This window comes from Papaver somniferum, chromosome 8 (assembly GCF_003573695.1).
Source record: "Papaver somniferum cultivar HN1 chromosome 8, ASM357369v1, whole genome shotgun sequence".
In the NCBI taxonomy this organism is placed as follows: Eukaryota; Viridiplantae; Streptophyta; class Magnoliopsida; order Ranunculales; family Papaveraceae; genus Papaver; species Papaver somniferum.
Window position 1 is genome coordinate 10,441,460 of NC_039365.1, and position 15,065 is coordinate 10,456,524.

Sequence of the window (15,065 nt, forward strand, 5' to 3'; positions counted from 1 at the left end):
CATATGTAATAAAAGGCCTAACCCCTAAATGTGTATGAATTTAAGTGTTTCATGGAAAATCAGTATCATGTTCGGCTGATGTGATTTTTTGAATATGAGCCGAACTTGGAAAAATATACAGTTCGGCTGATACGATATTTAGAGCGAGAACCGAACCTAACTCTCAGGAATAAGTTCGGCTTGTTATTAGACTTTAATATAAGCCGAACTAGGATCTTGCAAATAGGTTGGAAGTTGGAAAATTAAGGTTCGGCGTATAACGTTAACAAATTCAGCTAGCCGGACTGTTCATCAATTTAGTGGGTTCGGCTTATATTTTAAGCCGAACATAGTCCTGGTTCGCCGAACCATGATGAAAAATACAATTTTTTGATGATTTCACGCTACAAAAGTGAGATTAAACATAAAATAGAAGTGTACATGTGTGTTAGAAGCATTGGGTTCCTCATCTATGTATTCATCATATGGATTTGGCTCATAAAAATCATCTTCTTGAGTTTGAGTTTGAGTTTGAGTTCGTGTAAAATCATTCTCATAATCTAAGAAATCAGCCATTTCTGGATCATTTTTGTAGTTGATATGTATTTTCCTAAGTTTTTTAGATAAAGAATGACCCTCCTCATCCTCCATTGAATCAAGAAGAAAATTTTCTCACTTTCTCCTTCTCTCCTTCTCAATAAAAACTTTGATTTTTTTCCCCAAATTTTTTCATCTAAACAAACCTTTATAATTCTGTAAATTATCTTAATCACTAAACAAAAGTTTTAATCACTAATCCAGATTACTAACACTAATACTAAAGGGAAGATTTGCCATTAAATTTTTTTTTGGTTAAGGCGATTTCTGATTTTGTTATTTCACATCCTTTTTTATCTTTATTCAGTATGCCTAATAAGATTTTAGTATGCCCAAAATCATTGTTCAAAAGAAAAGCTTTCTAAAAAGCTGTGGGCTCTCCTCCCATTTGAGTTTTGCCACCCTATGGGCCATTTGGTATGAACGTAACATAGGGGTCATGGCAAAAAAGTTCCAAAAAAAGAGAAGCAAAGAGCAAGGCTTACTTGATATTAGAGCTGGCAAACGGGCGGGCCGGGGCTGGCTTGTTACGGGTTACACGGGTTCGGGTTAATACGGGCCAAAACCCGCGGGTTGATATTCTTCACGGGTAGTCATTTCTTCAACCCGTGCCCGTAACGGGTAAAGCTTGCGGGTTCACGGGTTACCCGGCTTGTTAGATTAAAAATCAAATCAAATTTTAATTAAGTTAATTTAGGACAAATTACAAAGATCAAACACAAGTATTACAATAAACAAACACAAATCCTTCCAAATCCTTCCCTATAACACCTAACATACATCTAATCAGTCCATTTTCATAACTCCATATCCTGCTTTTCAAACTCAATCTTAACTCCATATCCTGCTTTTTGATCTTCCTGCTTTTTATAGGCCTGAGATGAACATCCCGGATCATAACTCCATATCCTGCTTTTTGATCTTCCTTAAAATAACCACTCACATGCAGAAGAACCATGTCTCTACTCTTAATAGTCTCCTCTATCCAGACTTGATGGCTGAGCACCATCACTGATGGCTGAGCACCATTAGCTGCGTAGATACATCTGTGTACCAACTCTCCCAACTTTATCCCTACATAATAAAAAAATCCTGAAGACTGTAAGAAACGGGCTTCAGGATTCACCCAAAAGAGATTAATAGATATACTTTCGACATACTTTCAAATTCAATTATAATATACAAGTTGATACATAAATTAGAGCACATGATACTCTTAGATTGCAAACAAATTAGCTAAGAGATGATTACCCTAACTAACAATAAATCAATGAACCAATACTTCTGAACTTGGTAGACGAAACATCTGAAAGAATCATGTGAGTAGTTCATATCAAATGGATTTAATAAACATTGTCCTCAAAAGATGAACAATGAGGATTGAGCAGCTGATAATTACTTCAGGTTAAAAGATGATCATTCAGAAGACACTCAGAAACAAAAATGCGTGAAAAAAAAACCTTATTCACAGATCTCCTTTCGGATAAGACTTTGATATGACCAACACTCTTCCGTCCAGCACCTGGTGTTAGTGCTTTAACCTCTATACCTCTATAATCATCTGGATGGGTCCACAGATGGCTATGTTTTGCAAAGAATGGTCCCAATGCTTCTGGTTCAACCTTATAAACCACCTTGTCTTGGACAATGCAAGCTGAGGGGTGTTTGTGGAGAAGGGTGAGTGCGGCATGGTTGTTGCACTGGTGCTCAATGTGGCGGGATGATGCACAGAGTTCTTTCTTGGGGTCAGAGTGTGTCGAGTTTGTGGAGCCCCTAACTTTCTCAAGTTATGAAATGATAAGTCAACTGAAGTTTATCTGCATTAAATCATTCAACCAGACGACACCTAAAATCTTCACATCTTTAACTAGAGTAAGGATTTAAAAGGTACAGAACTGCATTATAACAAGTGATCTAAATATTAAAGAACTGACCGGGATGCTTTTTCCGAAACCACAAAGTCCCCAATTTTAAACCAAAATTTCACAAATTCCTTCACTGCATCAGTAAGATCTTCTCGTAGATCAATATTAGAAATAATCGATTGAAGAAGATAGTTACCAATTAGTTGTTTACCACGTTGTACCTGCAAAAAATATGAATACATGACTAGGCCAAATTTTCTGTCAAGTATCATTCTGCAGTTCATCTGTGTCGATTTCTAATCAGTGTTTGCTCATAATTCATAAAACCTGCAAGCATCAGCAATTCAACATTATTAAACCATGGTCTTTGTTAAGCTGAAATGTCCAAACATACGCTTCCAATAATACCCGTCTGAAATTTTTAAGAGTCATGGCCTGAAAGTGCCCTGGCATCAGTGGACGCTGCTTCTCCTTTACCACTCCATTGGATCTGGTGAAGCTGAAAATATTCAAACATCATATATGCATATGACCATTGATCAACTTTGAAAAGAAAAAACATCATTTAAGTTAATCTACTGCGTATTGTTACTTCAGTTAATTGAACAGCTCAAGATGTTGTTAATTAAACAGCTCAAAATGCTTTTAATTGAACAGCTTAAAATGCTGCTAATTGCTACTTCAGTTAATTGAACAACTCTTTAGTCGGTTTAAATGCTGTAGACGAAATAATTTTCAAGAGAAAGACGTAGTGAAAAAAGGACAAATGACGCACAAAGCACAGAACAACTGAGGCTTTCCACGGCCGAATTCACCGTAAGATTCATTAGGTGATCAGGTCTCAGTTCCTCTTGTTACAAGCAGGACTGTGTAAGTTCAATAAATATCGAAACACAACAATCTAGAGTCATAATCTACTGGTATTACCTTCAAAAACCGTGTTGAGTACTCTTGATTGTGATGTTATCTGAACGATCTCATGCATTCTTGGATGAAGTTAACTAGCACTAGAAAAACCCAGCAGAACCAACTCGACGCTCCAAATCTCTACTCTTAACCCACAGAGTCCCCAATTTTAAACCAAAATTTCACAAATTCCTTCACTGCATCAGTAAGATCTTCTCGTAGATCAATATTAGAAATAATCGATTGAAGAAGATAGTTACCAATTAGTTGTTTACCACGTTGTACCTGCAAAAAATATGAATACATGACTAGGCCAAATTTTCCATAAATGGTGAAGCAAAAGATGAAGCAATTCAGGAACATCTAACATTAACTGAATAGATAAAATAAGATTGCTTACGAGATGGGGTGTTTCTTTCTTCCCTACAACCATCTGATTTTTGTTAGCATCATCAAAGTGATTACTGTACAGAAGAACAACTGAACAAGTAACAAGAATTACAAACTGACACACACTAAAACATTGCTCTGCTAAAATAAAATTAGAACTTTTAATACACACATTGATAATTACAATACCTCCTGGATTCGAATTAATGACCAGATATGAAACATCTTGAAATTTCCCACAGAAGTATATTTCCTCAACACTACCAACAACCATACGTCGATCTATATTTCCTCAATTTCAAACTCAATCTTAACCACAGAGAAAACCCAACTTTTTTCCTTTTTAATTCACAACTTCTTCATCATCTTCTTTTTACTTAATTAACATCAGTAACACTATTATTAACACCAACGAAACCTTTCCCCTCAACTCTCGGTCTCAATCTCTCACTATCATTTCTAATTCTCCTCCAGCCGAAGAACACAGAAGAAGAGAACGAGCAGAAGAGGCAGAAGAAAAAAAGAGAATGATGTTTTAGGTTTAGCCTTTCCTTTTTATACCTTAAACGTAAGGATATGATTAGCCCTAGATAATCCGACGGTTATGATTAAATATAACTTATTATAAGCAATTTAGACGGGTTTACGGGTTGTACCCGCGGGTTCACGGGCCGGGACGGGTTAACCCGTTTACTCACAAGCCGACATTTCTCCAACCCGAACCCGGCTTGTTTTGGAACCAGCCGAGCCGGGTTCGGGTTTTCACGGGCCGGGCACGGGTTAACTCGCGGGTTTTGGCTTGTTTGCCAGCTCTACTTGATATACTATTTCAACGGAGTGCTCGCAAGGTTGGTGACGTTGGATTACATAAACGCTTACTAGATAATCAAGTAACATTTTATTTCAAATCGAAGTAGTGATTACATGAATGCTTGCAGGATAATCATCCTAAAACAAGAAAACTAAAACCCCAATATAAATAAGAATACAAATTACATTACATATACAGTTGAACTCAAATGACATGGTAGGGTATCTGTACCTTATCATGTCATCTAGAGGCAACTGTGGTCCATGACATTTTATTAAATCACTCACTTAAGCAGGTGTAACCTTATTGAATTAGCGTACATGGAATATACTTGAGAATATCTCTGTCATGTCACTAATGTTCCGTTGGTTGCTTAACGGAAGGTGACAGGGTAGACTTCTCTCATATCAGGGTAGTACAACCCAAAATGCTGCTCATCCCTGGCGCCTGGTTTGATGTTCTCGTTAAAAAGCGCAAATATATAAGTTTCTATGCTCTTCCCTGGCCTCTTTGGGGTTCCAGACGTTCCCGATACGTGCGATATCAAATTATTTATGTAGGTACTAGCGTTTTGGATCGTTGCAATATTTCCATTTTCAGCAGATGGCCATCCACTTTCGGTGATGACAATATCGACACCCCATCCACCAACCTTCTCGATGGCCGAATATGTAGCATCTGTTAAAGCATCAAATAGGTTCCTGTATTGCAATCCGTTATTGCTGTCTGTTACGACAACCCGATTTGCCGTAAAATTTGCATAATCCAATTGGATCTGTTGTTGGTTTAAGCTGTAGGCGAAGTAAGGATAGACATTAACAAGAAGAGGACTCCTGTTAGCTACCAAAAACTCCACAATTGATCTCATTATGTCCCGAGAGCCATCCGAAAATCGACCGTTTGAGGGAGGAAATGCATCTACAACCAAACTAGTAGCAATAGTTGTACTTACTGGAGTATTGTTCCCAGCAGCTCTAAGTGCATTATGAAGATTTCTGATACCGGGAAGAATGAGATTTGACACTGGAGAGTGAGGAATATCGATTTCATTTCCAACTGAAATGTACCGATACTGAACGTCATTGTATGAAAGCACATTCCTCTAAATCCAGTCTCCAGCAAAATCTGGATCAGTTCCTATCCTCTGAATATCTGGGTTTGGGACATTAAGTACGACTCCGATTCCTGTCCCTCGTAAAGCATTTAGAACATCTGAATCTGGACTAAAAAGACGAATGCGGCTTATGTTTCTTGATCTTATCAGGTTAATGACTGCAGCTGGAGACGGTAAGTTGTTTCCTTGCCTTCCATAGTTTACACCAACATTTCCTGCATAATTTTCAATAAATGATCAGTCATTCAAGATCAGGATCTAGGACAATCAAGTTTACTACTTCGTTAATGGAAACAAGTTATGATACATACCTGACATGTTTCCTTTGATCAAAATCTGATTTCCCTTGCTTTCAACTTCGATGGAGATGGTAAACTTTGTTTTCTAGTTGCTAGTGTTGATGATGGTGTATATGTTCTAGGAACTCTCTGATATATATAGCAAGAAATAGGCATGACCCTCCCAAAGAAACTTAATTAAGAACTAAGCTATTCATAGGCGGCCTGCGAGAAAGTACTTATTTGCTGGTTGGCCACCATTCAACTTAGCCGCCATAAAAGAAAACTTAATTTAGTACAAAAACATTGAGCCTAATTGGATGTGGTCAATGGATTTGGGTCAGTGGGGCAAAAAAACTCTGTTAGACCTAACTGTCATGAGTATTTTTTTATTCAAGAAGGAAGCCATCGCCTAATATTACACACGTTTCTTCATGCATATCCTGATCTACAATCATAAATATGAATGCAACAATATTAAAACACAATTGAAGGGATAAACAGGAGGTGGTAACGGATGCACCCGGATATGGATGTCACGTTACCATCTCATCAGAGGTAACTTTTACCTTTATTACATCATTTATATATTTAAGCAGATACAAACTTATTGAATTAGCGTACACGGAAAATACTTCAAATTTTATGATCACGCCTAAAGGAAGTTAACAGGATAGATTTCTGTCATATCAGGGAAGTACAAGCCAAAATGTCGCTCAGTTGGAAGGCCGTCCTTCATATTCTCGTTAAAAAGGGCAAATATATAAGTCTCTATGCTCTTCCCTGGCTTCTTAGGGGTTCCAGATGTTCCCGATACGTGTGAAATCAACTTATTAACATATGTTTGAGCATTTGGAATTGTTGCAATGTTTCCATTTTCACCGGATGGCCATCCACTTTCGGCGATGACAATATCGACATTAGATCCACCAACCTTCTCGATCGCTGCATATGCTGCATCGGTCATAGCATCAAACAGGTTCATGTATTGCAGTCCGTTATCTGTTACGACAACTCTATCTGCCGTGAACAATGCATAATCCAACTGTATTTGTTGTTGGTTATCATTGTATGCGAAGTAAGGATAGATATTTACGAGGAGAGGACTCCCGTTGGCTACTAAAAACTCCACTATTGATCTCATTATGCTCTCAGAACCACCGGAAAATCGACCATTAGAGGGAGGGGACGATTCTTCAACCAAACTAAACTTGATAGTTGTACTTACTGCAATTGTTTTCCCAGCAGCTGTAAGTGCATCATTGAGATTTTTCATAGCGGGAAGAATGGCATTGGACGCTGCAGCGCTAGGAATTTCTATCTCATTTCCAACTGAAATATATCGAAATTGGACGTCATTGAATGCAAGCACATTGTTATTAACCCAGTTTCTGGCGAATTCTGGATCATTTCCTATCCTTTGGACATCTGGGTTAGGAACACCAAGTACAACTTGGATTCCCGACCCTTGTAGGGCATTTAGGGCATCAGAATCTGGACTAAAAAGACGAATACGGTCTACGTTTCTCGATCTTAAGAGCTTAACGACTTCAGTCGGGGACGGTAGGTTGTTCCCGTTCCTTCCATAGTTCACACCAGCATTTCCCGCTTCTGCATGCAACCAAATATAATAAAATATTTAATTTCGAATAAATTATCATTGAGTAGCTAGATTTTACTTAACAGAAAGCGTATAAATGTACTTACCAGCAAATATATTCGATGAAACGAGAAGTACCACAAAGAAGGAAATTTTGTAAAACAAAATCATTGACTCCATTGTTCTTAGAATATACAGAGCTTCTATGGAATACTTTGGCTATGAAATGATATGTTAGTGATACTAAATGAATGAGTATATATAGGCAAAAATTGTGTTAGGTTTTTCTAGTAAAAAGATGGTGATAATCTCTATTTTCCACACACGATATCATAGTTTGTTTGGTTGTTTACTACAGTCATTAATGACCAGCTACCCTTACATAGTGATACATGGAAAAGTAAGAACCATTCGAACTAAAAGTCAAGAAGATTTTGGTGGTATTTAAGAGACTTGATCGTTTCAAGTTGTCTTATTGGCCGTTTCCTTCACGTTTGGGATAGACATCAACGTGGGTTGCACGGAATTTTCAGGGTTAGCCTAAAAAAAAGACGCAGATATGGGAGGTAGATGCTATAATGTACGTACCGACTTGCACCATAGAGGCAGCTAGCGCAATACTTAGGTCAGTAGTAGATATGACTCTGAATTGAATTCTGTCTTCTGTTAAAAGAACAAAATTAATACATTTGAATCTAGTCTTATCAGGAATTGTACGTAGGCTGATCTTAACTTGAAGTCCTAATCGGAACCAGCTGGTCAGTGTAATATGCGTATCCTATAAACTAACAAGTCTGACTGGCAGTCTTCTTGGGAAACCTTGGTTTTTCTCGTAGGCTATGTCCTACGGGCTAGATTGGCCAAAAAAATGTTTCAAATCAAAAAAAATATATGGGAAAAAAATTAACACTATTTCTTCTACTTCTTTTTCTTAAAAAGTGCTCGCAGTTTAAGTAGCAGCGAAATTGAAACGGTCAATCATTCATTCAGCACTGAAAATATGACAAAAATGCTGGAGGATTCAGCGCTACATGTTTTAATTTTTTTAATATGGTTTTTGTTATAATATTATATTCCAATCACGTACGATACTAGCCGAGTCATTTTCTCACTCCAGGTCATGTCATATTCGTACTCTAAACAGTTGATTCCATTTTCCCAATTTCTGTTTGCATAATTTTCAATTCTTACAGTCCTCCCTAATTACACCGTCATCTCTATAATCCCGGTCCCCTATACTCTTCGATCCCCACATTTAAAATCTCAGCCCTTAATTGCATTTGAAGAGTACAAACACCTCGGGTGAAAAAAAGCATTTTCTTGCACTGTTTTGTGTACGATAATGATAATATTCAGCGTCAGGTTTTGAATAGAAACTGTGTGGAAATGAAATTCTTATGGGCTGTCAGGTTTTGAACGCTGCTTTATTCGGCATTTTGCTGTCAGATTTGCCATATTATTGGATTTAGGAGGTTCCCTAATTGATGTGGATTGCTAATCTAGTCGCTAAATTAGAAGACCATATGACTTAGCCTTATTTTATCGTTGGAACAATGTGCACACCCTATCATTCCACACGGCCTTGACTGTAGTCACTGTACGCGTGATAATGGAATAAAGAAATAAAAATAAGGAACTTTTGAGTAGTACTAGATTTTGTGCCCGTGTTACGTTCGGGATCTTTTTTATTAGATGTCATGGGGTTTTGTCCCGCCCCATCACGATACATTTTTGATTAGGTGTGGCTACGCTTCGGCTTGCTTCTCCCCACTCGATACATTTTTGATTTGGTGTTGCACGGCTTCGCCCCTCCCGTCGTGATCATTTTTTGTTAGGAGTGGCTTCGCCTCTCCTCGCCCCTCCCATGTCCCGATTTGATTTAGTTAAGCTCGGCTTCGCCTCGCCCCGTCCCGATTTAATTTGGTAAAGATAGGCTTCGCCTCGCCTCGCCCTGTCCTGGTTTGATTTGGTAAGGCTCGGCTTCGTCTCGCCCCGTCCCGGTTTGATTTGGTAAAGCTCGGCTTCGCCTCCCCCCATCCCGATTTAATTTGATAAAGCTCGGTTTGGGCTTCGCCCCGCCCCATCCCGATGGTGTGTCTCGGTTCGGCTCTCCCCGTCCCAAAAAAAGAAAGTGGGAAAAAACAAACGGAAACTGAGTTTCCGTTTGACATTATTTACGCGGAAACTCATGTAGAAAAGGGATAAAAACATACCATAGTGAGGCTATCTTGTGATTCATACCCCTTCCCTACATCTGAGGATTGAGTTTGGATGCCCTGTACCATAGTGCTTTGCCTAAACGTAATGCATTATTAGTGCAAGAACCAAATATACATTTCCTTAAAGATATACAAGAAAAAGAAGAAAAAACAACATATCTTCCATCATACAACAAAGACTCATTGGTGGTCACGAATAAACATTTGGATCAGTCTCTTAAAATTTTCACCTTTTTACCTCAAATAAATCCATCTGATCACAGTTCCATGCAGAACCCATATCCAATTACTGCGCCTTGAACTACATGGCGCGAATCCAGTCTTCAATGCATATTGAAAGCCCCCAATTCCCACTGTTGTTGTTGTATGTATGTCTTGAACTCGGGCTTCACAATCTTTGTATCCATCCGTCATCCTTATTGTATTCCAGCTGAAAACAACCTCCTGATCCTCCCCGGTCATCACCATTTAGACACACGAAATCAGTGGCAGCAGCAGTCCGTGAACCCTCCTTTCTTTCCAGTTTAAACGCAGTCGATATCCTTCAAATACAACCATCAAAACCTTGTCAGCACCCATTGTTAACATGTCACCAGCACCGTACCTCAATTGAGCATATGAACTCCATAAAGTTACTTTGTCGTTATTGCCTTTCTCTCTCTCCTCCCGCCGACTCTTTTTTGTAGGAATTACCTATTGGTATTACTATAGTAGTATTAGTTAGTGACATGGCTACCCATTACACATTTAAATAAGAAAAAGAAATTGGACCAAAAAATTTAATTCCAGGTCCATATACGTGCGAGAAAGTCATGTACTTTTTCTGATCTCTCCAAAATACCCCCTACTGTAATAGAATATAAACTTTAGAGGAACCATTTTTTTTTGCAGATCCGTTTTTTTTCTCTTTCCTCTCGTTGCTAGTAGAGAAATCCTTTTTTTTTCCCATTCTCTCCCGTTTTGTCTATCAGAGAAGAGATAACCCCATGAGGATTTTTGCAAGATATAGATCGTTCCGCGAATCCAAGCTCGATTATTTATATGAAGTTTTTGGTAGGTTGATTTTCTTACTGTTGATGTTTAATCGGTTTTCTTCTAGTAATGTTTATTTTGGATTTATAGTATCTAATAGTTTTATGGATGTTTGATTATGTTTTTGATCTCTATGCTTGATTTGTTTATTTTATTTTTATGAAAATGGTTCAGATCTAGACGGATCTCTTTTTTTTTGCTCATTTCGTCAGTAGATTTGATTATATCAGTTTCATTTTATTGGTTTTAGATTTGTTTCTGTTCATTTTTGTGTATGAACCAACAATACATATCTGCAGTACTGACAAAAGCCTAGCTTTGTAAACTTTTTTTTTTATTTGAATCAGAATTACATATACATAATATATAAATACAAATGTTTTTGATTATGTTTTTGCATAGATTCGTTAATTGTTTTCGATATACAACTGATTTTTAAATTATGAATCAGCAGTACATACATGACATACTGAAAAATTTTGCTTTAATTTTGTTAGCAATTTTTAGGGTCATCATTTTTTTTTTAAATGTACATATATGGAATATTGAAATAAAAGTATTTCAATTTTGTTACATAAACTCATTAATTGTTTTTGACATGCACCTGATTTTTAGATTATGAATCAGCAGTACATCTATGACATACTGAAAAATACTGCTTTGATTGTGTTAGTATCTTATAGTATTATCACTTTTTTTTGTTTGATCCAGAAGCAATATATGAAATACTAAAATAAAAGTGTTCAGATTCTGATTTTTCATATATACTTTCATTACTAGTTTGATTTGTTATTTTTCTATATATTTTTATCACTTTTATTGTTTGATCCAGGAGTACATATGTGGAATACTGAAATAAATGATTTTCAGAAGTACATATATGTTATACTGGAAAATGTTGCTTTTGATTTTGTTATTTTTTATGGTTTTCTCTCTTTTCAGAAGTACATATATGGCATACTGATTTTTTTTATAGTTCTACTGTTTTTATTTTTATTTTATCCAGAAGTACATATATAAAATACTGAAATAGAAGAGTTTCAGAAGTACATCTATCGCATACTGAAAAATATTGCAGTACATATATGGCATACTGAAGAATATTGTTTTGATTTATTTTATATATTTATCACTTTTTTTGTTTGATTCAGAAGTACATATATGGAATACTGAAATAAAACTGTGCAGTTTTAGTTTTTTTCATAGATTCAATATTTATTTTTGACTTGAAATCGATTTTTAGATTATGAATGAACAGTACATATATGACATACTAAAAAATACTGCTTTGATTTTGTTATTTTTTATAGTTTCATCTTTTTTTTTATTATTATTCAGAAGTACATATGTGGAATACTGAAATAAAAGTGTTTCAATTCTGCTTTTTTCATAGATTCATTACTTGTTTTTGACATTCAGTTGACTTTTAGATTATGAATCACTAGTACATATACGACATACTGAAAAATACTGCTTTGATTTGGTTTGGGTTTTTATGAAATCGATTTCCGAATGTTATAGCCTAATAAATGTTGAATCTTTTTTTTTGCAGGTGGTATTTGTATGGGAAATTAAAGAATAAATGGGATCGTGGGATAGAAGTCTATTGCAATTTTTTTTTTATAGTTTTATCACATTTTTTGTACAATCCAGAAGTTCATATATGGAATACTGAAATAAAAGTGTTTTAGTTATGTATTTTCATAGATTCATTACTTATTTTTGACATGCAGTTGATTTTTAGATTATGAATCCGCAGTACATATATGAAATACTGAAACATACTGCTTTGGTTTTGTTATTATTTATAGTTTTATCGCTTTTTTTGTTTGATCCACAAGTACGTATATGGAATATTGAAATAAAAGTGTTTCTATTATGTTTTTCATAGACTCATTACTTGTTTTTGACATGCAGTTGTATTTTAGATTATAAGTCAGCATTACATATATGGAATACTGAGAAATATGTTCTTTCACACGTATTTAGTAGTAGGGTATAGTAGTCATTTCCTTGTTTCAAAAAACTTTGGACCTTAGGGTAAGGATAAAATCCTGTTGGACCCTGCTATAAATAATTATACGGGCCTAGGACCAAACAAGAAAGTTTCCCTTTTTTTTTTCCTCTCTATCACCGATCAAGACAAACAAAATGTGAGCACTGAATTGGAGACTGTTGGAGTCTCGTATGAATTACACGGGTAAAATAGTGCAATACCGTGGATATAACAACAAATATGCAAGGTTAAACAGTGGAAAGGGGAACGTATGAGATCCACATTGGTTATATGAGAAGTATTAGTAGAATTCAATGTATTGTAAATTTTCGTTACTATGATGAGTAAACTTACCTTGTCTTGGATGACATGAGAATTGTCATAAAACTACATTTCCTGTGTCTCACTCCGACAGTGACCAAAGCATGACTTTTCGATGGCCTTGATGAAAAAGAAAAAAAGTAAGAAGCAAAAACTCGAATAGATTCAGATTGCATTTTTTGTATAATTAAAGCAACAACTTTATGATTATTTCAGAAAATTGAATCTGTGTCATTAAAATTGGCGGATGGTAGAGCTAGGCTGTCTTGTAGCTACTGAAAAAATGAAAAATATTCAGTCAGAACAATTATTTGTATTTTACCCTGTAGACGACCATATTTGACAATGAGAGATTTGAAATTTGTGAAAAACGTACCTGCCAGGAATCATAGGCTGCATCCAGTAGCAGTTATACTTAACTTTTGCAGTGGCTGCACCACATTAGTCATTAAAACAAAATCACATTTACATTGTTAAATTTTAACAATCAAACAAAAATAAAAAGAATAATAACAGAAGCGAGTATCAGTTCACATATAAAGTGAGTTTAATGTTGGTTAGTAGTTGCAAGTTTTGCACCGTGGACAAACATTTCACATTTATATGCAATGTACTTTGCATAGTCCATTTCAGTGGCAATATCCATGAGTCAAGTCCTAAAGTACATCAAAGGATAAGGCATGCCAGATCTATTGCCACCTAAGAAGAGCTAGCACTATGGATTTCCAATTGCACTATCTTCCAATTGTTTTTTGATGAGCTCCTTAAAGATGACTAAGTAACGGTGACCATACTAATAATCCTTCACAAACAATAACAATGGCATTGCAATCACCTAACCGTTGCTGATAATTTTCTTGCATATTGAGACAGTGAAAAACCTTTATGTTCCTTTTATTGGAACTTTAAAATTATTGTACGATAGATAAACACCTGAATCGATAGCCTAAATTTGTAGATTTTGTATCCAAATACAAACGTAACTAAGGAAACAGAGAACTTTTTATGCTCGTGGAAAAAGAAAAACATGCATTTGTAAAAACTTAATTGGTCGATAATCATTGCAAGCTTAGTTTAAATTGTTCTACTCGTAATTAGGTAGAGAATCTACTTACCGTTGAGAGCTAGCATAAAGATATGCAAATTCCTGACCTTATAGAGCCTGCATACAACAATACCATCAAGTATTAGATACATCTTACAGACCATGGTGCATCATTTAAATCAGTGAAAATTTTATACATAATAAAGGGGAAGACTCATGTGCCTGCCACTCTCATTGGCTTAAGATTGGTTTTGGTATTTCTTTACTATTCACACACTCATGTGACTTTCACTAATGTTGTGGATGTTTAAAATCCAATTGAGCTACTTGGTGTTAGAGTATTGCTCGGTTGAACCCACCAAACGTTGGTATGTCAAGTTTGGTTGTCATATTTTAGTGAATCAAAACTCATATTAAGAGTCGCTTGATTATGTACCAGAGTCAACTTCGTATAGGTTATCTTGAAAGTATTAGGATAATGAGACTTTACAAGTATTGCGAAGACTTGAAGATGTGAAGAAGCAAGGATCTACAACGACAACAATCATCCTTCGAGGTTAGTGATATTTGACTTGAATTTTTTCATTCCCTAACGTATCTTTCAAGTCGGGCATATTGAAAACATAACTGCGAAGCATATTTGAACTCTAGATAAACATAGTATTAAGGAATACAATATGATGTTTATTTCTTAACCATAAACTTTGTAGATAAGACATCGCCATAATCATTTGAATGCTATTGTGATTATGTATGGGTATGAGGTGAGGATTTAATCCTAGGGAACAATGTTTTACATGTGTTCTAAGGAAGTAAGTTCATAAACTTGTTTGTGAAACGAAAAGGAAATTGCCAGGTGTTATTGGTTTTGTTAATCATTGCCTATCTTATGAACAACCAATACATGTGATT

General features: G+C 35.9%; 3 protein-coding genes and 2 long non-coding RNA genes across 5 annotated transcripts; 1 reads left to right on the forward strand and 4 right to left on the reverse strand.

Moving 5' to 3' along the window:
- Positions 1-2,424: 2,424 nt before the first annotated feature.
- On the reverse strand, positions 2,425-4,386 carry LOC113306991. The gene is made up of 5 exons (XR_003338968.1): positions 3,927-4,386; positions 3,748-3,811; positions 3,369-3,632; positions 2,850-2,940; positions 2,425-2,768 (listed from the first exon to the last, which is right to left on the reverse strand). It is a non-coding gene; the product is annotated as an uncharacterized LOC113306991 (long non-coding RNA).
- A 214-nt stretch (positions 4,387-4,600) lies between these two features.
- LOC113305059 (glucan endo-1,3-beta-glucosidase, acidic-like) lies at positions 4,601-5,647 on the reverse strand (the record flags this gene model as incomplete). Its single annotated transcript, XM_026554170.1, has 1 exon — positions 4,601-5,647. A coding segment is annotated over one exon (726 nt), but the record flags the coding sequence as incomplete, so codon positions are not given.
- Positions 5,621-6,134, reverse strand: LOC113303261 (probable glucan endo-1,3-beta-glucosidase BG1). Its single transcript, XM_026552290.1, has 2 exons — positions 5,974-6,134; positions 5,621-5,877 (listed from the first exon to the last, which is right to left on the reverse strand). The coding sequence occupies exons 1-2, from the start codon at positions 5,978-5,980 to the stop codon at positions 5,651-5,653; spliced, it is 234 nt and encodes a 77-aa protein (XP_026408075.1). The 5' UTR covers positions 5,981-6,134; the 3' UTR covers positions 5,621-5,650.
- A 178-nt stretch (positions 6,135-6,312) lies between these two features.
- On the reverse strand, positions 6,313-7,775 carry LOC113306594 (glucan endo-1,3-beta-glucosidase-like). Its single transcript, XM_026555525.1, has 2 exons — positions 7,648-7,775; positions 6,313-7,551 (listed from the first exon to the last, which is right to left on the reverse strand). The coding sequence occupies exons 1-2, from the start codon at positions 7,718-7,720 to the stop codon at positions 6,596-6,598; spliced, it is 1,029 nt and encodes a 342-aa protein (XP_026411310.1). The 5' UTR covers positions 7,721-7,775; the 3' UTR covers positions 6,313-6,595.
- Positions 7,776-10,671: 2,896 nt separating this feature from the next.
- On the forward strand, positions 10,672-12,609 carry LOC113304183. Its single transcript, XR_003338065.1, has 2 exons — positions 10,672-10,812; positions 12,344-12,609. It is a non-coding gene; the product is annotated as an uncharacterized LOC113304183 (long non-coding RNA).
- The last annotated feature ends 2,456 nt before the right edge of the window (positions 12,610-15,065 follow it).